This window comes from Hypomesus nipponensis, chromosome 28 (assembly GCF_054491055.1).
Source record: "Hypomesus nipponensis isolate SF chromosome 28, ASM5449105v1, whole genome shotgun sequence".
Taxonomy (NCBI): domain Eukaryota; kingdom Metazoa; phylum Chordata; class Actinopteri; order Osmeriformes; family Osmeridae; genus Hypomesus; species Hypomesus nipponensis.
Window position 1 is genome coordinate 11,442,603 of NC_140388.1, and position 27,152 is coordinate 11,469,754.

Below are 27,152 nucleotides of genomic sequence, written 5' to 3' on the forward strand. Positions count from 1 at the left end.
CCTGAAAACAAAGGAAGGGAGGAGGAGGAGGTGGGGTTACTATGCCTTTTGTTAGGTGTGACTGACACGTCCGGCTGGGATGGAGGTAGAGTACTGTCCTACTGTACCTCACGAGGTGGAGGTGGTGGAGGTAGAGTACTGTCCTACTGTACCTCACGTCTTCCTCATCACACGTCAACATGGATCAGCCTGACGTGTCTGTCTCCAGGGCTGTGGATCATAGAGGGCCTCCATCCCCAGGCCTGACCCCAGGATAGTGGAGGGGTGCGCTGGATCATTCAGCTGACCTCCCCCACACTCCTCTCCGCTCTCCAAAAGCTGCCCTTTGTTCCGTATTCGAGTGACGCAGTGGGAATATTAGTGGGATTAAACGTAATTTCGGATGGCGGCAAGCCAGAGAGGGGATACAGTTGCTACGGGGACGGGGCGGGTGTGTGGGGGGGGGGGTTAAACATTGCCGGGACAACCACGAGTGGATGACCACAGCAGGCTCGGGGGCCACAGTAAAACATTGCCCCCCCTCTGTCCTTGACCCCCTCCTCCACGCTGGAAACTCTGCCTTTTATTAGGAGTCTGACTGACACTGTCCAGACTGTGTCGTAGTTATTATTAGACACGGTATACATTATTTAGGCCTCTAACAGTGGAGTTGGGATACGGTTCTCTGAGCGCCCTGGCGTCCCAGATGAGCGTCCAGCCGCCTGCTCTCTCACGACAACATTCTCCTCCAGGCTGCTCAGTCTGGCTCCTGATCACAGGCACTGTTGAGGCGTATAGGTCGACTTTGTCACCTGACCTGGCTGCTCCGTGAGTCAAAACAAGGGACACAGCATTCTCCTGAGTCGTGGTGTTTAGGCCGTGTGCATGCAGGGGGCTTTCAGGCTGCTTATGTAAGGATGCCCTCTCTGGACTCTGGTAAGCCCATTCATGCTGGTGTGAGACCCCCCCCCCTCCCCTTCTCCCCCATGTGACCACGGTAACAAGGCATGCCCCCTCTCCCTGTTTTCCACACTCCCCTCCTCCCAGGGTTTAAAAGTTGTCAGGTGACCACAACCCCCCCTCAAGTATATATGAGTAGTTCCCTGAGATGGGGGGGGGGGGCCTTACCAGAACTGCCAGCAGCGAGAATAGTTGGATGTGCTCCACAACAGAACCCTGGTAACCGTAGACAACGACATTGTGCCGGTCACATGACCTCCGAGACTCTCCGATCGTCCTGGATGTTCTCTGGGAATGTCCTTGGGTTGGCATAGAAAACTTTCAGCGCGAAGGGGATAGACTGTGTCGTAACAAGCTGGTATTTTTGGAGAGAGATTTTTTCATTCCGTGGTTGTAGCCTCAAGGTGTTCCTGTATGGTATCTTCCTTATTTATTTATTTTTGTCTATGAATTTGCAAAAACGGCCCATGCGACTAGACAGTTTTTGTTTGTAAAAGTTTTGTTGTGTAACCTTTGTGACTGGCACTCTCCCTCCAGACTAACCAAACATTTCCGTCCTTTCAGCCACAGACTCCATCCATGAGGTCGCCGGCAGAGATTTAACGAGCTCTCCATAGAAGACCCCCCCTCCCCATCCCCTCCCATCCCCCTCCCACCCCCTTCCTGGATCCTTTGATCTGCCCCCCCCCCTCCACCCCCCCTGCCCCCTCGTCCAGACTCACCATGCTGATTAAGGAGTACCGCATCCCCATGCCCATGAGTGTGGAGGAGTACCGCATCGCCCAGCTCTACATGATCCAGGTGAGGCCCCACACACACACACACACCTTACAGGACAGTGCCCCCAGGTATCCCAGACTTCCGCTGAGAAGCAGAGATGCAGGATCTGCTATAGGAAGACAGTTTTTTTTTTTTTTTTCTGAGGCTGGGTATTTTTTTTCTTGTCCCCAACCGACATAACTGACACAACCGGGTCACTAAGTGCTCTGCTGTGATTGGTCACGGGGAGGAACAACGCTGGCGTTGCAGGAACAAAAGCATCTGTGTGCTGATGGATTATCTACTTTACCTCTGCTTCTCCTCTCCCATGACTGGGTGTGGTAATGGAGAGGGGGGGAGAGAGGGAGGGGGAGGGGGGGAGGTTCCAGATGTGGCGAAAATCAAATTATAATTCTTGCGGCTCAGTAGCAGGATTTGAACGGCTGGACCTCAGAACATTCTTCCCTACTCGTAAACAACACTGCTGGTCAGGCAGTTACCTTGCCAGATTAGTTTGAGCAATATTGCTTGTGTTTTCCCCTGTTTGGCCCGATAGAAATAATCTGAAGAGATTATGGCTGCGCTCCATGATGTCGCAGCACCGTAGCGCTCTGGATGAGAGCCAGTTCTGGGTGTTAAAAGCTCACTCCTGTGTTGGACTGTGGTTCATCCTCTGGTTGACATATCTAACCCTGCACAGCCGCACGGCCCTGAACACAGGTTAACCTTTTAGGGAGTGGCGTCACAAATATGGGATTCGAACATTTCAATGTAATATTTTCCACAAACAATTCGACAAAAACAATGCGACAAAATGCTTTAGTGTGGCTTCAGAATGTACTCATTAGAAGGCTAAAAAGTAGCCTAACACTAATATGGTTTTAGCATTGCCACAAGTATAATGCTAGGTAACTTAAAGATATCTTACTCCATGATGCATTGAATGTTACCTAGCTTTTAAAAGTTATGTTTGTTGGGATCGTTCTGTGTGAACTGCAGTGTGGGCTGTCTACTTAACGTGTAACGCCGTGCTACAACTCACTAGACGGATGAAGTGAATATTGAATAAACGGTCGGGGAGTCAAAGGATGCTAGGCTGACCGTGCAAACGGCAGGAAAAGAGGCAGACGGTTGGAACGACCGTTGAACTTCTGCGTCAGTAACCTGTAGTTGCCTGTCCCCTGACCTCGGCCTCTCTCGCTCTCTCTTCCTCCCTCTCATGCCGTCTTGCTGCGGCAAGGTTTCCGTTTCCACGGCAACCGTGACATCACCGTCGTGCCGGGAGTCAAGTTTTTTGTTTTTCGAGGGAGGCGGAGTGACGGAAGAGCAGCGGAAGGAGAAACAGGAGATTGAGTAGAGAGACTAGGAGAGAGAGAGAGAGAGAGAGAGACTGGTGGGGGAAGAAGGGAGAGAGAAAGAGGGAGGGGCGACAGAGCAGAGACCATCTCTCCTCCTTACACCACGTTGCCGGGGCAACCGGAGCATACAGGGGCCCTGTTGACTCATGGTCAGTGTAGGCATGAAGCCTTTCTTCCGGGGGCAGTTTGAGGAGCCCAGCGTGGAGGAACGCTTCCAAGCACAACTTCACCAACCAGGGCTGCTGTCAAGCTGCCTCTCTAACAGATGGTTGAATAGGAGCTTGTTAGCTTGTCTGTGGAATTAGCCAAGACGTTGTAACTGCAGGCAGTTGAGTGACGTGAAGGATTGTTTTCACTCCCTCTCTACTTATTTTTCTTTATTTGTTCTCTCGTCTCCTCCTTCTGTCTCTCTTCTCTCTCTCCCTCCTCCTCTGCTAACTCAGGACGTAGTGAGGTCACGGCATGCCGACCAGCTCAGGATATGACCACCTTCATGTCGCTACAGTGAGACAGTTGTGAGATAAGCCTGGAAGGCCACTTCCTCCTGGCTGGAATAAAGAAACACTGTCTACACACACACACACACACACACACAGATAAGGACACACAGTGCTTGGGGGGGCGTGGCCGAGCTGGTGATGTACAGCATGCTCTTGTCTGGTTGGCTGCCTGCAGGGGCTCATGTCTCGGCCTGAGTCTCGCTCAGCTGGTATCGTGGCCCCGGGTCACTTCCTCCCTCCTCCCCTGCTCCTTCCTGGTGTGTTGTGGTGAACTGATCGGGTCTCTGGCCCCCGTCAGGAGGGCTGGGATGGCTCCAGCCAGCAGCACACAGGCCCCGGGCAGGATCACCAGGATCATGAAGTGTGTGTGTGTTTGGTGAGCCATTCACACGCTTAAATGTTGTGTTTATACAGTAGGAGACTGTGTGCGTACACAGTCGGTGTGTGTGTGTGTGTACAGTAGGAGGTTGTGTGCGTGTGTGTGCTGCAGCATCTGGCCTGTGTCTGTGGAGCTGAGGCAGGCTGTTGAGAGCTGGGCGGGAGGCTAATGAAGGACCTGTCGGAGGTAACGAGCTCCAGAGGTCTGCTCCCCTACCCTCCCCCCTCCCTGGTTCCCCACCTGGCCTCCTCCAACGCTCTCCAACGCTCTGTCCTGGAGACACCTGCCCCACCCTCCTGCAAACTGATCCCCGTTAACAACGCTATCTCTTGACAGTTTAGAAAAGTACCGCTGCCTGTTTTCAAGAGAGAAAATGTTATCTCAGCCAAATGCATAGACACGGTGATAAAGATTCCTCTCTTCAAACACGTCACAGTGCAATAGCCGAGGTTATGGTCGTTACCCCTGACCTTTGCTCGTCACGTTTACTGTCGTCAGCACGTTTGATGGACTTTACCTGGGTAGGCGTCTGTCTGTTTGCCTGGCTACACACTACCAGTGAGTACGCTTCCTTGTACTGGGCGAGGCTGCTCTCGGTGTGGAAAATACCTGAAATGTAAATATGGTCTAGGTGTGGCTTGCGGAGGAGGGGCTTGTTGTCATTCAGATAAAAGCTGAGGCCTTTTGTGGCAAGGCCCAACCGTAATCCAGTTTACCAGCAGGTTGTTCTCCTCCATCAATGGTTTTCACAGCCTTTCAGATCCATACCTGCTTTTTCTCCACAACATTCTGATAAGTATCTTGTGTTCTGTTTCCTCCCCCTCCTCCTCCCTCTTCCTGTACCATCGCCTCCTCCACCCCCTCCTATTCTCCTTAACCGCCTCTCCCTCCTGCTCTCCCTTCTCCTCTACCACATCCTCTCCACCCTCCATCTCTCCCTCTTCCATCTCTCCCTCCTCCATCTCTCCCTTCTCCATCTCTCCCTCCTCCACACTCCTCCTCCATCCCCCCTCCTCCTATACCACCACCTCTCCACCCTCCTCCTCCTCCTGAACAGAAAAAGAGCCGTGAGGAGACCTGTGGCGAGGGCAGCGGGGTGGAGATCCTGGAGAACAAGCCCTACAGAGATGGTCCCGGGGGCGCGGGCCAGTACACGCACAAGGTCTACCACATCGGCATGCACATCCCCAGCTGGTTCCGCTCCATCCTGCCCAAGGCAGCCCTCAGGGTGGAGGAGGAGTCCTGGAATGCCTACCCCTACACCCGGACAAGGTGGGTGAATGCCCCCCGCAGGACATCCACACCTCCCACAGTGGTTAGGCCGGCAACCTGACTCTCATCGCTGGCAAAGCACACATCCTGTTCGGCCACACTGCCCTCGACCTTTGGTAGACGGCTAGCCTGTATGCTTTAGAGTCAAGCTGCACTAGGCCAGGGCCTAGATCAGTGTTCTGTCCTGTATGTTCTAGAATGTTTCCCTGTTCCAACAGATCTGATTCAAAAGAATGGGCCGTTATCAGGCTCCTGCAGAGCTGATTCGTTTGAATCGGGTGTGTTGGAACAAGAAAACATTCTAGAACACACAGGACAGTGGTCCTTGAGCACCTGGGTTGAACGCCACTGGTCTAAACATTCCCTCTGAAAGCTGTACTTTTGTAGACACGCCTGCAGAAGCGGTGCGTCACTCACGGCAGAGATGAGATCGAATCTCCCATCGAATGACACGCTGTTCCATAGCGGAGACAAAACAAGATAAGGCCCCCCCCACCAAAAAAAGAGAGAATTCCACAGCACTCGAGATTAGCGTAGTCACAGACAACCGCGCTGTCAGAACAGACGCCAGGTTGTTATTTGTCATCTGGTTACCTCCACCTCCACCACCACCAAAATGGAGTTGAGCCAAAAGTGAGGGCCCGCTGGAAAGAGGGGCGTAGGAAGACACCCAAACACAGGATGTGTCTGCTGGCATGTTTGTCAGAGAGACCTGCTCTGCCTCAGACCCTACTGGCACAGCATAGGGGGGCGGAGCCTTTTGAAGTGCTGCAGGAAGAGGAGAGGGCTTTGAGAAACTTGATAAGTGTCTGAATCCTGTGTTTTAGAGCTCACCTTGGAACACACAACTGCTTCAAAGAGGAATGAGTCATTGGGATGTGTTTAACTCGTCGTGCGGTGTTGACTTTGGTCTGGGAACCTGTTCCTCTGTCTCCTCTCCTCCAGATACACCTGTCCCTTTGTGGAAAAGTTCTCCATCGACATCGAGACGTACTACAAGTCTGACACGGGCAACCAGCCAGACGTCTTTAACCTGTCTGTGGCTGACAAGAGACAGCGGACTCTGGGTAAGGACGTGTGCTGGTGGTAGCCTGAAGGAGTCCAGATGTTTGAGACGCTCCAGCACACCCACTTCCTGTCTAGAGAAGACAGTGATAAGTTGACAGCTCACTCACTTCCTGTCTAGAGAAGACAGTAATGAGTCGACATCTTCCTCAGGTTACGTCGAAGGAAGTGAGCGATAACACACACACACACACACACATAATCCACACAACGAGGACGTGTAAAACCGCGTCGTCAGTTTAGTCCGCCCTAACACTGTACACAAACTCCGCTGCCATGGTTACGGCTGTCGGCGAGGAGTCTCCCGACCGAGCCGACGAGTTGAGACGCCCCCTTGTGGCCGCGCGCCGCCACTGCGTCTGTTTTCCTGTTTTCGGTGGCAACAGAGGTTGTGGTCAGGCATGATGCGAGCCGATGCTTGGAGGGTATGGGGTGACCCAGTTTACCCCCGTCACTGTCACACGGACCCACAGTTGGCTCACCGTGACTTATTTATTCTGTTCCTCGTCATCACGGGAAAACAGCACTGCCACATTGTCCTGCGTGCGCGCACACACACACACACACACACAGCAGTTCATCAACCTAACATATGGTGGCCAACAGGCCCTCGCATGCTCACGCAATTACGTAATACCATACATGCCATAATAACATCACTAATACCATACATGCCATAATAACATCACTAATACCATACATGCCATAATAACATCACTAATACCATACATGCCATAATAACATCACTTATACCATACATGCCATACATAATAACATCACTAATACCATACATGCCATAATAACATCACTAATACCATACATATCATAATAACATCACTAATACCATACATGCCATAATAACATCACTAATACCATACATGCCATAATAACATCACTAATACCATACATGCCATAATAACATCACTAATACCATACATATCATAATAACATCACTAATACCATACATATCATAATAACATCACTAATACCATACATGCCATAATAACATCATGTAATAGTTTACAGACAGGTTGTGGATATTTGTGCATGCTCTCTCTCTCACAGTGTCCTAAAGCTAAACACTCTTTCCCCCCCTCAACTCTCCCCCCCTGCCCCCCCCCTCACCTCTCACCCCCTGCCCCCCCCCCATCTCATCCCCCCCTCAACTCTCCCCCCCTGCCCCCCCCCTCACCTCTCACCCCCTCCCCCCTCCCCCCCCCAGACCCCATCGACATTGTGAAGGACCCCATCCCCCCCCACGAGTACAAGGCAGAGGAGGATCCCCGCCTGTACAAGTCGTCCAAGACCCAGCGGGGCCCCCTGCTGGACGACTGGATCGAGGAGTTCAACAGTGACCCGGGGAAGAGTCCAGTCATGTGCGCATACAAGCTCTGCAAGGTGGAGTTCAGATACTGGGGCATGCAGTCCAAGATCGAGCGCTTCATCCACGACGTCGGTGCGTATGAGGGTGGGGGTGTTGGGGGGGGGTGGAGATGGGGAGGAGGTGGGGTGGAGATGGGGTGGAGGTGGGGAGGAGATGGCAGGGCTGAGGAAGGTGATGGTGAGGGTTATGTCTCTCTGCAGGGCTGAGGAAGGTGATGGTGAGGGTTATGTCTCTCTGCAGGGCTGAGGAAGGTGATGGTGAGGGTTATGTCTCTCTGCAGGGCTGAGGAAGGTGATGGTGAGGGTTATGTCTCTCTGCAGGGCTGAGGAAGGTGATGGTGAGGGTTATGTCTCTCTGCAGGGCTGAGGAAGGTGATGGTGAGGGTTATGTCTCTCTGCAGGGCTGAGGAAGGTGATGGTGAGGGTTATGTCTCCATGCAGGGCTGAGGAAGGTGATGGTGAGGGCCCACCGGCAGGCCTGGTGCTGGCAGGACGAGTGGTACGGCCTGACCATCGAGGACATCCGGCAGCTGGAGCTGGAGACCCAGCTGGCCCTGGCCCAGAAGATGGCCCAGTTCAGCCAGGGGGAGGAGGGGGGCCAGGCCGATGGAGAGGGGGCCACTGCCTCCTCCCCGGACAAGAACCAGGAGGCCAAGGAGGTCATGGGCTCCCTGGAGGCCCAGGAGGGGGTGAGCTCGGCAGGGGACTCTCTCCAGGCACGGGGGGCTCTCACCAAGCAGTGGTCCACCTCCTCCAGATCCTCCCGCTCGTCCAAGAGAGGAGGTAAGGCCCAGCAGGAAGACTCTCGCTCTGACTCTGCCTCGCTCTGACTCTGCCTCGCTCTGACTCTGCCTCGCTCTGCCTGGCTCTGACTGTGGCTGGCTCTGACTCTGCCTCGCTCTGACTCTGCCTCGCTCTGACTGTGGCTGGCTCTGACTCTACCTCGCTCTGACTCTGCCTCGCTCTGACTCTCCCTCGCCCGTCTGCATGGTTCAGCCTAGAGGGGTTTCATGTTGCAGGAGATTATGTTACGAGTATGTTGCGTCAGTTCTGGCCTCTGGCCTTCTCAGCTTCCTTCATTACTTCATTCCTTGCTTCCTTCCTGGCTTCCTTTGAAAAGTCCTGTCTATTCCACTCTCAATCTGCCTACGTCAGTATTGTGGTCCACACCCCTCTCTCTCTTTTTCCAGCCCCACCTGCCACCTGGTCCCTCCCCCCCCCCCCCTTCAGCCTCAATTTACCCCTTTCCCTGCTTCCTCACTCTCCTCTGCTATAAATAGCTGCAGTGTTGACATCACAGTCTACAGGAGACTGATGACCCCCCCCCCACTGCTCCCATCTTTGAGCTGACAGGGACAGCTGTGTGCACACACACACACACACACACACACTCACACACACACACCACTCTCCCCTCAGTAATGATACATGAGGACGGGCAGTTCAGGCGCGTGATAGACAGGCCTGTCTTTAGTCAAGCCTTTCCCTCTGTGTGTGATCATTGGTTGTCAGCGTGTTTGTGTGGTGTCTATGGACCTCTCTCCTGACCCCCCTCCCCCCCTCCACCACCCCCATCTGACCAGCCAGCATTCCATCTGGGATGGATTCAAGCAGTACAGAACCTGTCGAGTGTTTACATAACACTGTGTGTGTGTGTGTGTGTGTGTGTGTTTGTGTAAAGTACATAGTAGTGTTTGTTTATAGTCTTCTCTCAGTATGACATTGTGTTCAGTATGTGAGAAGAAGACAAAAAAAGTGTGATGGACATATTTCTGGGGGGAAACAAAGAAGGAAAAAAAAAACAACACCACCAGCCCTGTTTTTCCTTCCTGTGTTGCAGCCAGTCCATCTCGCCACAGCATGTCTGAGTGGAGGATGCAGAGCATCGCCCGCGACTCAGACGACAGCTCAGAAGAAGAGTTTTTCGACGCCCACGGTAACTCCTGCCATTTTGCTAGCGTTAGCGTAGCCTGTTTGCTGTTCCCTGACCTCTGCCCCCCCACCTGCCCCTCTCACTCTGCGTGCATCTTTTCAACACAGATCAGTTCTTAAACCACCCAGATACCCAGCATGCTTTGGGTCTGCGGTTGAAATAGGGGGGGGGGGGGGGTTTGCTCGCCTGCCCCTCCCCCCCCCCCCTCCCCCAGGTGGTCTGAACCCGAGAGAGGAAACCATGACGACAAGCCCAGCATGACCTGTCATCTACCATCACCCCCTCACACCTCCCTCCACCCCTACCCCTACACACACTCAAACACTGCTGCTACACGTTTATTATCCGTCTGTTTACAGTTGTTCAATACTACAACTGTACTAGGTTCAAACAGTCAAGCCTTAAGGGGAAAGAAAATGTCTGAATGCGTCTACAGAATAATAAGTGTTGCTGCTGTGCTGGGCGACAGAAATGTGTATGACTCCAGTACTAATAAAGCTCTATTTAAAGATCTATTTATTTCGATGATGCTAATGCGATTGGGCTGTCATCTCGAATCTACTCTTCTGAAAGATGTGCCATGTACTGTACTGTATTCTCTCGGTCATGAATGAACTGTCTGTGAATTGCTGAAGCGGAAAGCAGAAATTTGGTTGCCGTTGTATCCTGTCCAAGTGAAACTGAGAACAAATGATTGTCTTTCTTGTTGCTGATAAAGTCTTTCCTGATTCCTATGGTACTTTTGTTCCTCCTAAAGTAAAGCATGAATACTCAACACATATGTCATTAGGTAGACATGAGTCTTCAGTATTTCAAATGCAATCATATCAAATAAATTGTGAAGAAACCACTGTTTCATGACCCCATGATGATAGGACCATGTCCTGGCCTTCCATTCTCCCACTCTCTGATAGCTCCTACTACTGAAGACATATTCAGTATCTCTCATAAATACACGTAACTAAGCACACTGATAATCCATATCGTCTATGGCAAGAGACTAAAGAATCGTCTATGGCAAGAGCCTAAAGAATCCTATCAGGCGCGGAGCCTATATTTCAAACATTATGATTGCAGAATATTAGTGGGCAGGTGCATGTGAACATGGTAGAAAATGTAGGATAAAAGCACAGCCGTGATACTTTTATTAAAAGCCAGTGGTATGATTTCCCGTGTATTGTAAAGAGAGACTCGGTGACCAGTTGCATAAGCCTGTACGCATTCCAGACCATCTGTGCATCCATGAGTATTCAGATTCAATCAATTTGAGATAATGGGACAACTGACCCTTGAGGACGCTTGAGGACACAGCTTCCTGTTTGTCGTTTGAAGATTAAGCATGCCCCACATATATAATAAAACTTTATTGTCCAGCCAGGATGGCAATTTTTTGCCTTCCGTTTTAAAACGATCACAAGTGTTCTTCATTCAGTAAACACATTCTGCATTCATTGCATAGGTTCACAAACACCTAAAAGGGTGTGACTCGCACACAACCGACCACTCTCTACTGTTAGATGGCATAGCCACAAATCCTGGGAAAAATAGGATTTGTTCCCCCCAATAAATCACTGTAAACATAAGAACATTTTTAAAATATTAATAATATACATTTAACATATTACTATGTAGGCTATGTGTTACAGCAGTAATGTTGGTGTCCCCCTCAGGAAGTGCTCTTGAGAAATGTCATGTAATTCAGCCCCCCCAAAAAATTGATAGCAGATTTTTGCCACTGTTAGATGGAAAACATCAATATACTAATGATGGTTACTTTGTGTTTATTAGTCAAACACTTAACCAGTGGCCGGCCTGTGTTGCACATGGCAGTGAAATCATCGTCTGTCTCAGATACACGACTTGAGCTGAACCGAATCATCTAGTCTGGACACTGCTCCTGTTTGTGTTGATCTTTGACCGACGTGTCGGAGGTGTACACTGGGAGCGACCCTTCCCTCAGGGTGGAACTGTGTTCCCCACACTGTGTTCCCCACACTGTGTTCCCTGTGTTCCCCGCCCCATCGGCTCCTGTTAGGACCAGGAACAAAAACAGCCTTAAAGGTTACCTACGAACAGCTTCCAATGGGGTGTACTATTGTATGTAACGTATCGTGCCTAAACAACCCGTTTTTACTCTGTTCATATTTTTTTGTCTTTCAGAGGGCTTCTCAGATAATGAAGACGTCTTTCCCAAGGAGATTTCCAAATGGAACTCCAATGACCTCATGGACAAGATCGAGGCATCGGATGCAGATGAGGCCTCTGGTACAATTAACACTGGTTGTGTGTGTGTGTGTGTGTGTGTGTGTGTGCGCGTGCGCGTACATTCGCGTGTGTGTGGGGAGTTAACACTGTCCCTTGTGTGTGCTGTCTGCAGGTGAGCTGTACAAAGACATGACGGGCGATTACGAGAGGGGTGCCAGCGAGGACAGACTGGATGAGGTAGGAAGCTCTGATCCCACCTGCCTCACACACACACACACACCCACCCACACACACACACCTGTCCCAGCTAGACCCAGTATCGCAATACAGTATCATAGTCAGCTAACTCACACTAAACCACAACCCCCCCCCTCCCCCAACACACACCCAGTATCGCAGAAGTCACCTAATTCACACTAAACCATCAAGTGACCCCCTGACACACACACACACACACACACACACACAGTCGACACGACTGGCTGAAGGGGATTCCAAGCCGTGTGATTCGTGTGTAACTCCATGCGGTTGGTGTTGACGTGTGTGTGTGCCCTGCGCCTGGTGGGGTGTGGCGGGGGAGTGATAAGGGGGGGTGATATGGGCGGAGCCTCACCTCCCCTTCAGCCTCTCTGTCCTCTTGTGTTCAGATGCGTAGAGGCTCTGCCATTCCCACCATCACCATAACCAGGCACCAGTCAGTAAGTAAGATCCCTGGCCCATTGCATTCTGGGCCAGTGTAGAGACCCCCCCCCACCTCCCCTCCTCCTAACAGACCTGGTCCTAACTGCCCCACCCCGTGCCCCCTATGCCCCTTACTCCAGCCCTCCTCCTCTCCTCCTCCAGTCCTTACATCTTGTTTGGTACCCCCCCCCCCCCTGCCCCCTCCTAGTCTGTAGCTGTACGTTGCTTCTGTGAATATGTGAAGTTTTGGATCGAACACTCGGGGTAAAAGTGCTAAATATTAATAGTTGTGACGTCCTTTTTCCTCTGGGGCTGTCGACCTCAACTCGTTGCTGTGGTTACTCCAAAATGTGTCTAATGTGCAAGTGATTTTCGTGTGTCGTTTAATTTTGTTCATAATGTAACCTGTGTGTTAAGACAAAACATTTGTGACACGAGAATATGTTGACCGTGGGCAGAGGAATTAGAGAGTCTCCACTAGGGTGAATCCACTAGCCAGGTGTTCCCTGGTCCAGCAGCATCTGGTCCAGCACACCAAACAGGCCAGCCTGTCTCCCTGCTCCCCCAGTCAGGAAGCTTGGTTCAGGATCCCTTCAAAGCCTCGGCCTTTTGGAGAAATGCTTTAATTCTGCTTTAGTTTCAACAGAGCTCTGCCCTGTCCTTCACCCCTAACTCCCCTCTTCCCTCCCTCTTTCCTGTCACCCCTCCCTCCCTCCCTCCCTCCCTCCCTCCCTCCCTCCCTCCCTCCCTCCCTCCCTCCCTCCCTCCCTCCCTCCCTCCCTCCCTCCCTCCCTCCCTCCCTCCCTCCCTCCCTCCCTCCCTCCCTCCCTCCCTCCCTCCCTCCCTCCCTCCCTCCCTCCCTCCCTCCCCCTTCCCCTTCCCCTTCCCCTTCCCCTTCCCCTTCCCCTCCCTCCCTCCCTCCCTCCCTCCCTCCCTCCCTCCCTCCCTCCCTCCCTCCCTCCCTCCCTCCCTCCCTCCCTCCCTCCCTCCCTCCCTCCCTCCCTCCCTCCCTCCCTCCCTCCCTCCCTCCCTCCCTCCCCTCCCTTCCCTCCAGGATGGCTCCTCCCAGCAGTGTTCTCAGCCCTCCAAGATCCACGTCCTCATCCTGGTCCTGCACGGGGGCAACATCCTGGATACGGGCGCCGGGGAGCCGAGCAGCAAGCAGTGCGACGTCAACACCCTGAGCGCCGCGTTCCATGCCGTGATGCGCGTGCACTACCCCGCCGCCCTGGGCCGCGTGGCCGTGCGCCTGGTGCCCTGCCCTGCCATCTGCGCCGACGCCTTCTCACTGGTGTCCAAGTACGGCCTCACACGCGTGCTGACAGACATGCATGTGCGCAAGCATACACACACATTGTATGCACAAACAAAGACACACTTTTGCACAAACAAAAATGCTGCGATTTCTCCAAACAGCATCAACCTTTGCTGATGATATAGTGTTCTGTGTGCGTGTGCCTGCCTGTGTGTGTGTGTGCAGCCTGAGCCCCTACAGCTACGACGAGGGCTGTCTCTCCAGCAGTCAGGACCACATCCCCCTGGCCGCCCTGCCCCTCCTCGCCACATCCTCCCCTCACTACCAGGACGCCGTGGCAACCGTCATCCTCCGAGCCAATCAGGTGTACTCGGAATTCCTGCGATCCCTGGAGGGGGCCTCCTTCACCGGCCAGGTGAGGTGACCCTCCAGCCTGCCCTGGAGAGCCTGGGTGGGGGGCTGGGAGGATGGGTGGGGGGCTGGGAGGCTGTGGTCTGGGGCTGTGCTGGGAGGCTTTGGTCTGGGGCTGTGCTGGGAGGCTGTGGTCTGGGGCTGTGCTGGGAGGCTGTGGTCTGGGGCTGTGCTGGGCACTGATGCCGTATCAGTCAAGAACTCGTAGGGCTGAAGTGGATTATTTGATCTACTGGTCGATAATGACACATACTAATTTCATGCGAATATGTGGTGTGTGTGTACACACAGTATGTCTGTGTGTGGGTGTTTTGATGAACCAGTTATTGAATTTAAGGAGTCTAAAATCATTTGAACCCACTTGTGTGTGTATGGCTGCATTGATATCTAACAACGCTGTCTCCCTGCCCCCTTCCCCGTGCCCGCTGCCCCATCACCCTGTGCCCCCTGCCCCATCACCCCCTGCCCCCTGCCCCATCACCCCCTGCCCCCCGCCCCATCACCCCCTGCCTCCTCCAGGTGTGTGTGATCGGGGACTGTGTGGGGGGAATCCTGGGTTTTGACGCTCTGTGCAGCAGCAACCAGACGGTGTGTGAGAGTCAGAACAGCAGCCGTAGAGGCAGCCTGGTGAGCGTGCAGGTAACCCTCAGCTACTCTACCTCTTACCCTCCTCTTACCCTCCTCTTACCCTACCTCTTACCCTCCTCTTACCCTCCTCTTACCCTCCTCTTACCCTACCTCTTACCCTCTTCTTACCCTCCTCTTACCCTCCTCTTACCCTACCCTACCTCTTACCCTCCTCTTACCCTCCTCTTACCCTCCTCTTACCCTCCTCTTACCCTACCTCTTACTCTCTTCTTACCCTCCTCTTACCCTCCTCTTACCCTCTTCTTACCCTCCTCTTACCCTCCTCTTACCCTACCCTACCTCTTACCCTCCTCTTACCATCCTCTTACCCTACCCTCCTCTTACCCTCCTCTTACCCTACCCTGCCTCTTACTCTACCGTCCTCTTACCCTACCCTCCTCTTACCCTACCCTCCTCTTACCCTACCTCTTACCCTCCTCTTACCCTACCCTACCTCTTACCCTCCTCTTACCCTACCTCTTACCCTCCTCTTACCCTACCCTCCTCTTACCCTCCTCTTACCCTACCCTACCTCTTACCCTACCCTCCTCTTACCTTACCCTACCTCTTACCCTCCTCTTACCCTCCTCTTACCCTACTCTACCTCTTACCCTATCTCTTACCTTACCCTACCTCTTACCCTACCCTCCTCTTACCCTACCCTCCTCTTACCCTACCCTCCTGTTACCCTACCTCTTACCCTACCCTACCTCTTACCCTACCCTACCTCTTACCCTACCTCTTACCCTACCCTACCTCTTACCCTACCTCTTACCCTACCTCTTACCCTACCCTACCCTACCTCTTACCCTACCCTCCTCTTACCCTACCCTTCCTCTTACCCTACCCTACCTCTTACCCTACCTCTTACCCTACCTCTTACCCTACCCTACCTCTTACACCCCTCTCACCCCCACCTTCCTCCCCTCTCACCCCTCACCTACACCCCCACCTAAACAGCAACCCCCTCCCTCCCCTCTTCACCCCTCATCCCCACTATCCCTCCACACCCACCCTAAACGCTCCTCCCTTCCTTCCCTCCCTCCCTCCTGTGGGGGTGTGCAGGACCAGGACCTGCTGTCCCCAGGCATCGTGATCAGCAGCGGGCTGGGCTCCAACTCCCCCTCCCTGGAGGGCAGCCGACACCTGAGCCGCAGCAACATCGACATCCCGCGCTGCGGGGGCGCCGAAGAGCTCCGCAGGCCGCTGCCCCGCAAGAGGAGCGACTCGTCCTACGAGCTGGACACCATCAAACAGCACCAGGCCTTCCTGTCCTGGTGTGTGGGTGGGAGGGGGGAGGGGGGGGGGGAGGGCGGGGTGGGTGGGAGGGGTGGGCGTGGGAGGGGTGGGGGTGCGTGAGCAGGGCTTCGAACAAACTGTACTTCTGGGGATGAAGACAACCTTTTGTAGAAAATATTTCTCAAACCTTTAGAAAAGATTTTGTTTGCCCCACCATGAAATATTGCCGTGTTGTGATAGGCTGGTGTGCGTGTGTGTGTGTGTGCCCCCTCAGCCTGCACTCCAGCGTGCTGCGGAGCGACGCCGCGTCCCGCAGGTCCAGCAGCAGCACCATGCTGGACGGCAGCTCCCTGGGGAAGTTCGACTTTGAGGTGGCCGACTTCTTCCTGTTCGGCTCCCCGCTGGGTCTGGTGCTGGCGCTGAGGAAGACGGTCATCCCCTCTCTGGACGGTGAGGAGCCCCACACGCCCGCCCGACCCCACGCCACACCACGCGTCGTCATGGTTATAACATGAGACCACGCGTCGTCACGGTTATAACATGAGGCCACGCGTCGTCACAGTTATAACATGAGACCACGCGTCATCATGGTTATAATATGATGCGGTTCACTTATGGGATGGTTCTGTTAACCCCCCCCCATGCCTCTGCCCCCCCCTCTGGCCTCCCCTCTGGTGTCTCCCTCCAGTGGCTCTGCTGCGGCCGGCCTGCCAGCAGGTGTACAACCTGTTCCACCCAGCCGACCCCTCTGCCTCCCGCCTGGAGCCTCTCCTGGAGAAGAAGTTCCACCTGCTTCCCCCCTTCAGCGTTCCCCGCTACCAGCGCTTCCCCCTGGGGGACGGACACTCCGCCCTGCTGGGTGAGCCCTCCACACACACACACACACACACGACAGCTTCACAACACACATACGCAAGCACAACAGATTTATCACACACACAGGAACACACACAAACATGAATGGAGACCTGTCCCCTTGAAAGATACATGATAATAAAAAGTAACAGTAATAGTTACAGTGATACTATATACTGGAACTCAAGTTTGTCCCATCCCTCTAGGTGCTATGTGTTATGTGTCACAGAAAATAGACGTTATCTCATACGGCATGTTATTAGTTAAACGTCTTCTTTTGACCACGTTAGCTATGCAGGAGAATGTGCAGTCTGATACACTGGAGTTTTACAACTGTGCTTAGTGTCGTTTGGGAAGTGATTGACTCCTCTTTGTGTTTGTTGGGGGGCTTGTAAGATCTCAGTTTTCACTCGCCCTTGCAGTACTAGAGACTAGCCTGGTGTTTTGAACTTCCTCAAAGGTATAAAAGTTTGGAAAGATTTTCGGATTTGATTGTTATCCTTTACTGTAACTTCAGTCGTCAAATCAAACTTTATTTGTTTTGCGCATTTCATCCCAGAAGGCAACACAATGCGCTTCCCAGTGGAGGAAAAGGGGTTAGGGGAAACAAACTCTTGTTGGACACTAATAGTCAGTTATCGCTTGTCAATTTAAGCAAATAAATTAGTTTTTTTATGGGTAATAATCCCCTTATAACCCTGAGAAGCTGCAGGGTGTGGAATATATTTATGAGGTTAATAAAAAGTTATAATTTTAATTAAAATAGAGATCGCTCCAGGTGGTCCAGAATACCATTTAGAGAAGCTAATCAAGAAAACGTTAAATATTAAGAACGTTTAATAGATTCATTTAGGTTTGTGAATCTGTATTCAGACGTGGTTTGACTAAAGAATCAATGTGGTCAGCATCCAGGCTCCTCATCGCTAAGCTCTTGACTGTAAAGGCTTCGACTCGTCTCTCCTGTCTCACGTTCTGGTTCTGCCTTCCTGTCTCTCTCTCTTGTCTTCCCTGTCTCCTTTCTTCTTTCTCCCTCGGCCTCCCCGCCCTCCTTATCTGCACGCCCGACCCCTGACCCCTGACCCCTCTCTGTAGTGGAGACAGTCCAGAGCAACCCTCAGCTCCTGCCTGACAGTGGGACGCCCCTGTTCCTGCGCTGCCAGGAGACCATCAGTGAGACCTGTATCCCCGTGCCCGTGTTAAACTGGCAGGAGAGCTCCCTCAAGCCCACACCCGCCAACCTGGAGTGTGTGTACAGTCTCCCTTTACCTGAATCTTAGCCCCTCTCCTCTCCGCTCATCTTCCTCTCTTCCTCCGCTCATCCTCCTCTCTTCCTCCTCTCCTCTGTCACTGCGTGTCACTACCTGCATCGTCATCCTTCCTCCCGGTGGTGTTTTGTGATGTCACTTCCCCTCCCCCTCCCTGTCACAGCATTCCCAGTGTTGCCGCATGAGGTCACTGAGAATGAGGGCCTGGACCGGGGTCACCTCAGGCCTCTCCAGGTCACCCCGCTCCCCCCCCCCCCCCCCCCCCCCCCCGTGAACCCAACCTCCTAGACCTAATCCTCCTAGATCTCCTCTTGTAGCCTGTTGACTGAGACAAATCAAAAGGCCGGTTATGTGTTACATGGTTTATTGGTGTCTTTGATCAATATTTTATATCGGTGTGCTATTACAAACATGCCAACGGCGGCTATTTACACGGCCGGAACAACTGCTGTGTTAAATGTTAAAGAGGATTTTGACCTGGAGGAGAACTGAAGGGGGTTAGTTACAGCCCTGCCACAGGTGATTGTTGCCCTTCGCAAGGGCAGGAAGAAATGTGCTTCTGTGTTTGTGGTTTGGCACTACTGTCTCTCTATAGCTCCACTGAAAGAGTGGGGTCCATAGTTTTGTCTATGTCTGTCAAGACTAATTCTTCTATTGGCACAGTAATAGTGGAAGCTGTAGAGATGTGTGGTGTGTTGTGTGTGATGTGTTGTGTTTGCAGACAAGGAATCCAGTCCCTTAGATATGCGTTTGTACGTCCTTGTGTTATTTCCTCTTTTGGGGGATGCCCCTGAAAGGTGTTTTGAATATGAATATACTTTCTATTTTCAGCTAAGTTTGTTCTAACTTGACTCACACAATGCCCATTGACATGAGCCACCTGTGAAACCGCTAAAACTGTGAAGCGTGAGTGTGTGTCAGAGAGCTAGTCATCGTCTGCTGTACTCATCCGACCGTCACGTGATCCCATCACTGTCCCTCCCAGAAATGTGACCGCGGCCATCGCCCCCCCGGGTCTCACGTCCGCCGAGAATCTGGCCTGGCGTCACATTTCTCGGCCTCCTCCCCCAGTCCCAGTCCCCGCCCCCCCCCCTCCCCCTCATCCCCCTTGTCCTTGTCTAATGAGATCTCCTTGTTTCAACTCACTAGCGGATGTTGTTCAGTCTCATGGTGGTGTCTTCATGGACAGTTCGTACCCTTCCTCCCCCATAACGGGGCCCCAGTCTCGGGGGCTGCGGAGGGCCAGTGAGGCCAGCATTACCAGCCAGGCCTCAGGAATGGCCGACAGTTACACTGCCACCAACATAGCCAACAGTAAGTGTTCCTGTTACCACCGATTCTCTCCTCTCTCTCTCTCTCACGCGCGCACACGTGCAGTCACACACACACGGTTCTCTCTCTCTCATTCTCGTTCTTTTTCTCTTCTCGTTCTTTTTCTTTTATCCTCCCTCCCTCCCCCCCCCCTCTCTCTCTCTCTCTCTCTCTCTCTCTCTCTCTCTCTCTCTCCCCCTCCCTCTCCCTCTCCCTCTCTCTCTCTCTCTCTCTCTCTCTCTCTCTCTCTCTCTCTCTCTCTCTCTCTCTCTCTCTCTCTCTCTCTCTCTCTCTCTCTCTCTCTCTCTCTCTCTCTCTCTCTCTCTCTCTCTCTCTCTCCCTCCCTCCCTCCCTCCCTCCCCCTCCCCCTCCCCCTCCCCCTCCCCCTCCCCCTCCCCCTCCCCCTCCCCCTCCCCTCCCCCTCCCCTCCCTCTCTCTCTCTCTCTCTCTCTCCCTCTCTCTCTCTCCCCCTCTCTCTCTCTCTCTCTCTCTCTCTCTCTCCCTCTCCCTCTCCCTCTCCCTCTCTCTCTCTCTCTCTCTCTCTGTCAGCTGGAGCTCTCTGATCTCTCTCTCTCCTCCTGTCTCCTCCTCGCCCTCTTTTCTCTCACTCTGCACTCAGCCTGCACGGTAGCTGAAAAGCTCGAGCGGATAGGCAATCCAGTAGCTCTGTCTGCCTTGATTAAACGTCCCAAGCCTGCCCAGACCTGCTCCAGTGCAGTACGACACCAGTTATCTCTCACTCCCATAGGCAGGGAGAGACGAGACCTTTTCCCTTTAAACGCCGCAGAGGGAGAAAGCTTCACACCACTCTACCTAAATGCAGGAAGAGCGCTGCATTTATCCAATGTGTTTTTCCGAGCATGTGAAGAGCCCCTGTTCTGCTGAGTCATTCCTGCATCGTCCCCTCCCTGTCACACTGTCTGCCAGACGACCAAGTGTTGGATGTTGATTGTCCCACTGTCACCCTCGTCCCCAGTTCAGACGCACCTCCAGAAACACAACACGCCGCACGGCACACAACCACGAAACCAGTGGTTCTCAACCCTGGTCCTCAAGTACCCCCTGTCCTGCATGCTTTAGATGTTTCCCTGCTCCAGCACACCTGATTCAAATAAATGGGTCGTTTTCTAGCTCTGTAGAAGCCCTGGTAACGACCATTCATTTGAATCAGGTGTGTTGGAGCAGGGAAATATCAAAAAAATGGTATTTGAGGACCAGGGTTGAGAACCACTGCACTAAACCATGCTACTGAACCTGTTCTTATGTCAGCTCATTTTACCGAACACATACTGTTAGTCGTTAGGATACGACTGCGATATCTCACGATCAACACGTACATTGTCACTGACACGTTGACGCACAGATCTATCGCTCCTTTTCAGGTTCACCTGGTGATTATGCGAGCACCTGCAGAATGCTAATTCATATTTCTTTCAGGATTGTGTTTTCAGGTCATTATTAAACCAGCTGCTATAATGGAACCGTCCATGTAGTGGAAGAAGGAAAAGCGATTCAACGTGTCTTACGTCATCACCAGCCGTCCATCATTCACTTTCACTTTCTTTTTTTCATTGTTGTGTTTCTCTTTGTTTCCCGTAGCACAAACATGCCAAACTAACCAGTCAAAAAAGGTCAGCCTTTTGTCCCAGCTGGCCTTGTCCTCGCAAAATAAGTTCTTCCTGAGAAGTCCGCCCAAGTCCCGCAGGAACGCCAGCCCCGCCCCGGCCGCAGGCCCTCAGGAGCCGGGAGCCGGGCACAAGCAACGGCCAGGCCCAGACCCGGACGCTGGCACCGAGGCGAACGGAAGTCTAAGCCCGACGGGCACGGATGAGCCCTGCCTCTCTGCGGGGCTGGAGAACGCCATGTGTGACCTGATCTCTCTGGACTCCCAGACTGAAGTGGACCAAGGTACTTCTTCCTGACGGGACTCGAGCAGAACTCGTCTTCAGGCCACCACTTCCTTTCGCTTCTTCTAACACAGAACATAATTGCCAACTCCCGTCTTCAGCTTCTGGTCTTCCGGATGTTTCTCTGTTCTTTTGCTTCGTCTGTTTGATTTTTTTCTGAACTAGGAATCTTGTTCTTCTGGGAATAATTGTTGCTTTGTAGTCTGTGCGAGGCTTAATAACAGGGTAGTCACCGTTCAGCTGTGCACCTCTCAACACCCACCAGAGGAAACCAGCCAACAAAGACCCATCTTAGCTGGTTCAGTGAGTCGTCTCATCACAGCTGTTAGGAAGTATTTTTAGAAACATGGACACAGTATTTGGCAGAATTAGTGGAGTAAGAGTTCAGTAAGTTCTAGTAGAACACAGGACTAAGGACTTGTGACTGAAGCACTGTGTATAAACTCTTTTCTTTTGTGTAAACAATACAATAAAAATCCACCTTCAGTTATTTTTCTTACTAACGCAATCATGCTTTTTTGTCGCAACTAACATTTGATCTTGATTTTTTTCCACATCTTGATTTTTACATTAATATTAATATTTTCTCTCTATTTAAACTTGAACCCTTTCCTCCTTCCTAGCAAAAGGATCTGCTGTGGAATATATGGCCGTTGATTCAGTGTTATGTCTGGTAACAGGCTCCACGTTTAAACATTTTTGACCCCCTTCATGGGAGTGACACAGGAGGCACCTCCCTCCTCCCTCCCTCCTCCCCCATCCTCACCCATCCTCCCCCATCCTCACCCATGCGCCTCTACCCCCGATGCAGTCGCAGCCCGCTGGTGGGGCACCAAGAGGATGGATTTTGCCCTCTACTGCCCCGACGCGCTGACAGCGTTCCCCACCGTGGCCCTTCCTCACCTGTTCCACGCCTCCTACTGGGAGTCCACTGACGTAGTCTCCTTCCTGCTGCGCCAGGTCAGCACTCACCCTTCGCCCAAAACAATCCATATATATATATATATATACACAGGTTTATATATACATTAAATCGATTTCAAATGTGGTCGTTAAATTAGATTTTCTTAATAAAAAGTGGGTAGGGGTTTTAACGGCGAGGGATTTGAAGGTCGAGCCTTTCCCAGCAACTCACTGTCACACCTCACAGGATGAGCTTCGTTGTGTCTGTCCTGCAGGTGATGAGGCACGATAACTCCAGCATCCTGGAGTTGGACGGCAAGGAGGTGTCTGAGTTCACGCCGTCCAAACCCAGGGAGAAGTGGCTCCGCAAGAGGACCCACGTCAAGATCAGGGTTCGTCCTGCCGAGTCTCGACTGGCGCCTGAACACCCGAGGGGCCTCTTCCCCGCCCCCTCTCCCCCGCCCGCTTTCCCCCGCCCCCTCTCCCTCTCCCCCGCCCCCTCTCCCCCGCCCCTCCTCCCCCGCCCCCTCTCCCCCGCCCCCTCTCCCCCTCTCCCCCGCCCCTGCCCCCTCTCCCCCGCCCCCTCTCCCCCGCCCCCTCTCCCCCGCCCCCTCTCCCCCGCCCCATCTCCCCCGCCCCCTCTCCCCCGCCCCCTCTCCCCCGCCCCGCCCCACCCTGCCAGCTAACCCTTGTCTTCCCTGCCGTGTGTTTCTGACAGAACGTGACAGCCAACCACCGCATGAGTGATGCAGTGTTCACAGAGGGCAACCAGCAGGTGTTGACAGGACGCTTCATGTACGGCCCCCTCGACATGGTCACCCTGACTGGGGAGAAGGTGGGTGCAGCAGGCCTTCTCCCTCAGACTACATCCCAACAGGCCTTGGATATTAAATTCATAATTACACCCGATAGTTCAGTGTTATTCTGTGGCCTACCTAGGTTTAGTACAGAGGTGACTTATGTAGAAATCTTGGTTTGAGTGTCTGTCTGCTCCTGCTGTGTGAAGGTGGATCTCCACATCATGACTCAGCCTCCGTCCGGAGACTGGGTCTTCTTCGACACTGAGCTGACCAATAGCAGTGGCCGGGTGTCCTTCCTCCTTCCAGAGGGCAGGAAGCTGGGAATCGGAGTCTACCCCGTGAAAATGGTAGTCAGGTAAGACCATCTCGAGTGGAAACACGGTTAACAGAGAGACACCCCCTCCATGCTTACTGTTGGTTTGTTCCAAACCCTCCCGGTGGGTTTGAGTTTGGAAAACCAACTTGTACTTTAGCTTTTTTCTTTTTTTTTTGTGAGTTTATGGACGAGGGAGTCTTGACTTCCTGAATTATTTTCGTGGACCTGTCAAAAGCTTCAGTGAGGCTTCACTCGCTGACTTTCTCCATTCTGCTCTTTGTCTGTCTCTATGTCCTTCCCCTGTCCTCGACTGTCTGTCTCTCTCAGAGGGGACCATACATTTGCAGACAGCTACCTGACGGTGCTTCCCAACGGAACAGAGTTTGTGGTGTTCAGCATCGACGGCTCGTTCGCTGCCAGTGTCTCAATTATGGGGAGTGACCCCAAAGTGCGCGCAGGGGCTGTGGACGTGGTCAGGTAACAGCGCTCGTCTAACGGTCTCTCCCCTGCCACTTGGGATTGGATATAACAGTAAATCAAATGTGTGCCAACCGTGATTTTATTTGTTTTGTGCCCCTGGTTTCTTCTCCTGGTCTCTCCTCTCCTGGTCTCTCCTCACCTGGTCTCTCCTGTCCTGGTCTCTCCTGGTCTCTCCTCTCCTGGTCTCTCCTCACCTGGTCTCTCCTCTCCTGGTCTCTCCTGTCCTGGTCTCTCCTGTCCTGGTCTCTCCTCTCCTGGTCTCTCCTGGTCTCTCCTCTCCTGGTCTCTCCTGGTCTCTCCTCTCCCGACCTCTCCTGTCCCGGTCTCTCCTCTCCTGACCTCTCCTGTCCTGGTCTCTCCTGTCCTGGGCTCTCCTCTCCTGGTCTCTCCTCTCCCGACCTCTCCTGTCCTGGTCTCTCCTCTCCTGACCTCTCCTGGTCTCTCCTGTCCTGGTCTCTCCTGACCTCTCCTCTCCTGTCCTGGTCTCTCCTGGTCTCTCCTGGTCTCTCCTGTCCTGGTCTCTCCTGGTCTCTCCTGTCCTGGTCTCTCCTGGTCTCTCCTCTCCTGGTCTCTCCTGGTCTCTCCTGTCCTGGTCTCTCCTGTCCTGGTCTCTCCTCTCCTGGTCTCTCCTGGTCTCTCCTCTCCTGGTCTCTCCTGGTCTCTCCTCTCCCGACCTCTCCTGTCCCGGTCTCTCCTCTCCTGACCTCTCCTGTCCTGGTCTCTCCTGTCCTGGGCTCTCCTCTCCTGGTCTCTCCTCTCCCGACCTCTCCTGTCCTGGTCTCTCCTGTCCTGGTCTCTCCTGGTCTCTCCTGTCCTGGTCTCTCCTGACCTCTCCTCTCCTGTCCTGGTCTCTCCTGGTCTCTCCTGGTCTCTCCTGTCCTGGTCTCTCCTGGTCTCTCCTGTCCTGGTCTCTCCTGGTCTCTCCTCTCCTGGTCTCTCCTGTCTCCTCAGACACTGGCAGGACCTGGGCTACCTCATCATCTATGTGACGGGCCGTCCAGACATGCAGAAGCAGCGCGTGGTCGCTTGGCTGTCACAGCACAACTTCCCCCACGGCATCGTGTCCTTCTGCGACGGCCTGGTCCACGACCCCCTCCGCCACAAGGCCAACTTCCTCAAGTCCCTCACAGAGGTCAGGATAGGGGGGGTAGGGGGGGAAGGGGGGGTGGGGAGTTGTGGAAGAAATGGGATTACTTATGCGCTTTGTGTTAATCAAAATGAGAAGATCGAGTGGAGAGTAAATGAAGGCGTGAGGAGATGGTGCAAAGAAGGGATGGAGGCATGACAAATCTGACGTTTGATGGCGTCTGGTTTCCACAGGCTCACATGAAGATCATCGCCGGCTACGGTTCCACCAAAGACATCTCCGTCTACACGGCCATCGGTCTCACTTCCTCACAGATCTACATCGTTGGCCGGCCGTCCAAGAAGATGCAACATCAGTGCCAGGTACTGTTTACGTTCTGCGTTCTGGTCTTGGTCCTCCAGTGGCTCTGTGGCTCTTTCTCGTCGTCCCACATTCAGCTTGGGTATCAAATAAACCCCCGAACACTCCCATCATCTCGTCAGAATGAGAGTTGTCTGTTAATGCAGTGGTCTTCAACCCTGGTCCTCAGGGCCCACTGGTCCAGAATGTTCTAGATGTTTCCCTGCTCCAACACACCTGTGTATCACTGTGTATTAAAAACTGAATTGCAGTCCCCGTGTCTCCGTCTGTCTCCACAGTTCATCACGGAGGGCTACGCAGCCCACCTGTCTCAGCTGGAGTACAGCCACCGCTCGCGGCCCGCCAAGACCAGCAGCGCACGCATGGTCCTGCGGAAAGGCAGCTTCGGCCTGGGCACCAACAGCGACTTCCTGCGCAAGCGGAACCACCTGCTGCGCACCATCTCCGCCCAGCCGGCCCCCACCTCGCCCACGGGCGTGGCCCACGGGCGGCCGGAGCGCACGCAGAGCCAGTCGGACACGGAGCGCGTGGAGCGGGAGAGGCCAGAGAGGAGCCACGGCCAGGGACCCGCCCAGCGCAGCATGAGCATGGCGGCCAGCTGCTTTGGACGCAGCGGCAGCACAAAGCTGGAGCCTGGAGCTTTCAACATGAAATAGGGAGAGGAGGGGGGAGGGGGAGATGCGTGGGATGGGTGGAGAGAGGGGGGGGGGGGAATGGAGACTTTGGTGGAATGATATTGGAAGGGGTGGTGTTGTGAGGGTGGGTTAGCAAAGGGAATGAGGAGGGGGCAGAAGGTGTGAGACAAACTGAGCGGGTTGAAGTGAGCTATTGAGATGTGCAGGTGCTACAAACCGATCTTTTCAAAAGCAGCACCGACAAAACAATGGACTCCTATTTTGTTCTTTCTTTTTTTTTTTTTTTTTTACGTAAGAGATAGAACCGAGGTGTTTTAATACAGATGTTATTTAACCGGGGAAGATGCATGCACACACATAAACAAAGCGACAGTAAATCGAAAGGAGTCTGAATGAAAATGCACCGTTTTCATATTTACGAGTCAGCGTGAAAGTCACGCATAACTCATGCAGCCACAGGCTGCAAAGTTTGGGGAAATGTCACACAGGTGTGTCGTTACCCAGTATGCTATGCTACCGTTTGCAGTCACTGCAAACACAGAACTTACAGCCAAAATACATAAATACATGTCTATAAACCAGTGGTCATCATATTATTAGCCTTGCGTTGGTCACAGTTGCAGTACAATGCCTCGTCATTTTTATAGCGCCCTGCTGTCTTTGACTTGTCTATACAGTGAGCATACATATTTTCTTACTCAAAGAACAAAGTTATATGACTGTAAGTTAATTTGCCAAAAGCTGGCAGTATAGATATTAGTATACTGTATATGAACTGAATCCAAAATGTCCAGGTGGTTGTGGTAAGCTTGAACACTAGCTGTGTGAAGCAAGTTGGTGTAATTGTATAGGTGGAGAGAATACCAAGATTTGTACATAATAATATTGTATTATATTGTAGATTGATTCTGGTTTATTTGAGGGATTGTGGGAAGGTGGAAACATTGTGAAATGTTGGACACAGTTTTCAATATTATTTAATAGGACAGGGATACATAAATACATACATATATTCCTTTTGTGAATCTACAGTGTTCTTTTAGAGGTTAATTTTGCCTTTGTCTTCTGCAGCCATTAATCCACAGCAGAGGCATTTGCCTGACAGTTGTATTTTTACCATATTGTTTGATGCGAATCACCATAATTGTATTATTGATATAATGTGTCATATGTTTGTACAATAATTAGAACATTTGGGATATGGCCTGTGTCTTGTTAGACACAGCT

The 27,152-nt window shown here is 52.7% G+C and overlaps 1 protein-coding gene across 2 annotated transcripts; it reads left to right on the top strand.

The window, feature by feature from the left end:
• The first annotated feature begins 1,652 nt into the window (after positions 1-1,652).
• Positions 1,653-25,970, top strand: LOC146220031 (membrane-associated phosphatidylinositol transfer protein 2-like). Of its 2 annotated transcripts, XM_084694809.1 has the most exons (25): positions 1,653-1,740; positions 4,993-5,207; positions 6,153-6,274; positions 7,495-7,728; positions 8,097-8,438; positions 9,496-9,591; positions 11,749-11,853; positions 11,966-12,030; positions 13,529-13,773; positions 13,955-14,144; positions 14,660-14,779; positions 15,833-16,044; positions 16,281-16,456; positions 16,695-16,865; positions 17,954-18,106; positions 19,276-19,440; positions 21,037-21,345; positions 22,156-22,304; positions 22,523-22,639; positions 22,966-23,082; positions 23,254-23,402; positions 23,691-23,840; positions 24,795-24,975; positions 25,164-25,292; positions 25,569-25,970. In XM_084694809.1, exons 1-25 carry the CDS (start codon positions 1,663-1,665, stop codon positions 25,944-25,946), a joined length of 4,368 nt encoding a protein of 1,455 aa, XP_084550935.1. In that variant the 5' UTR covers positions 1,653-1,662; the 3' UTR covers positions 25,947-25,970. The 2 variants fall into 2 exon arrangements, with proteins under 2 accessions (XP_084550935.1, XP_084550936.1); XM_084694810.1 differs by lacking the exon at positions 17,954-18,106.
• The last annotated feature ends 1,182 nt before the right edge of the window (positions 25,971-27,152 follow it).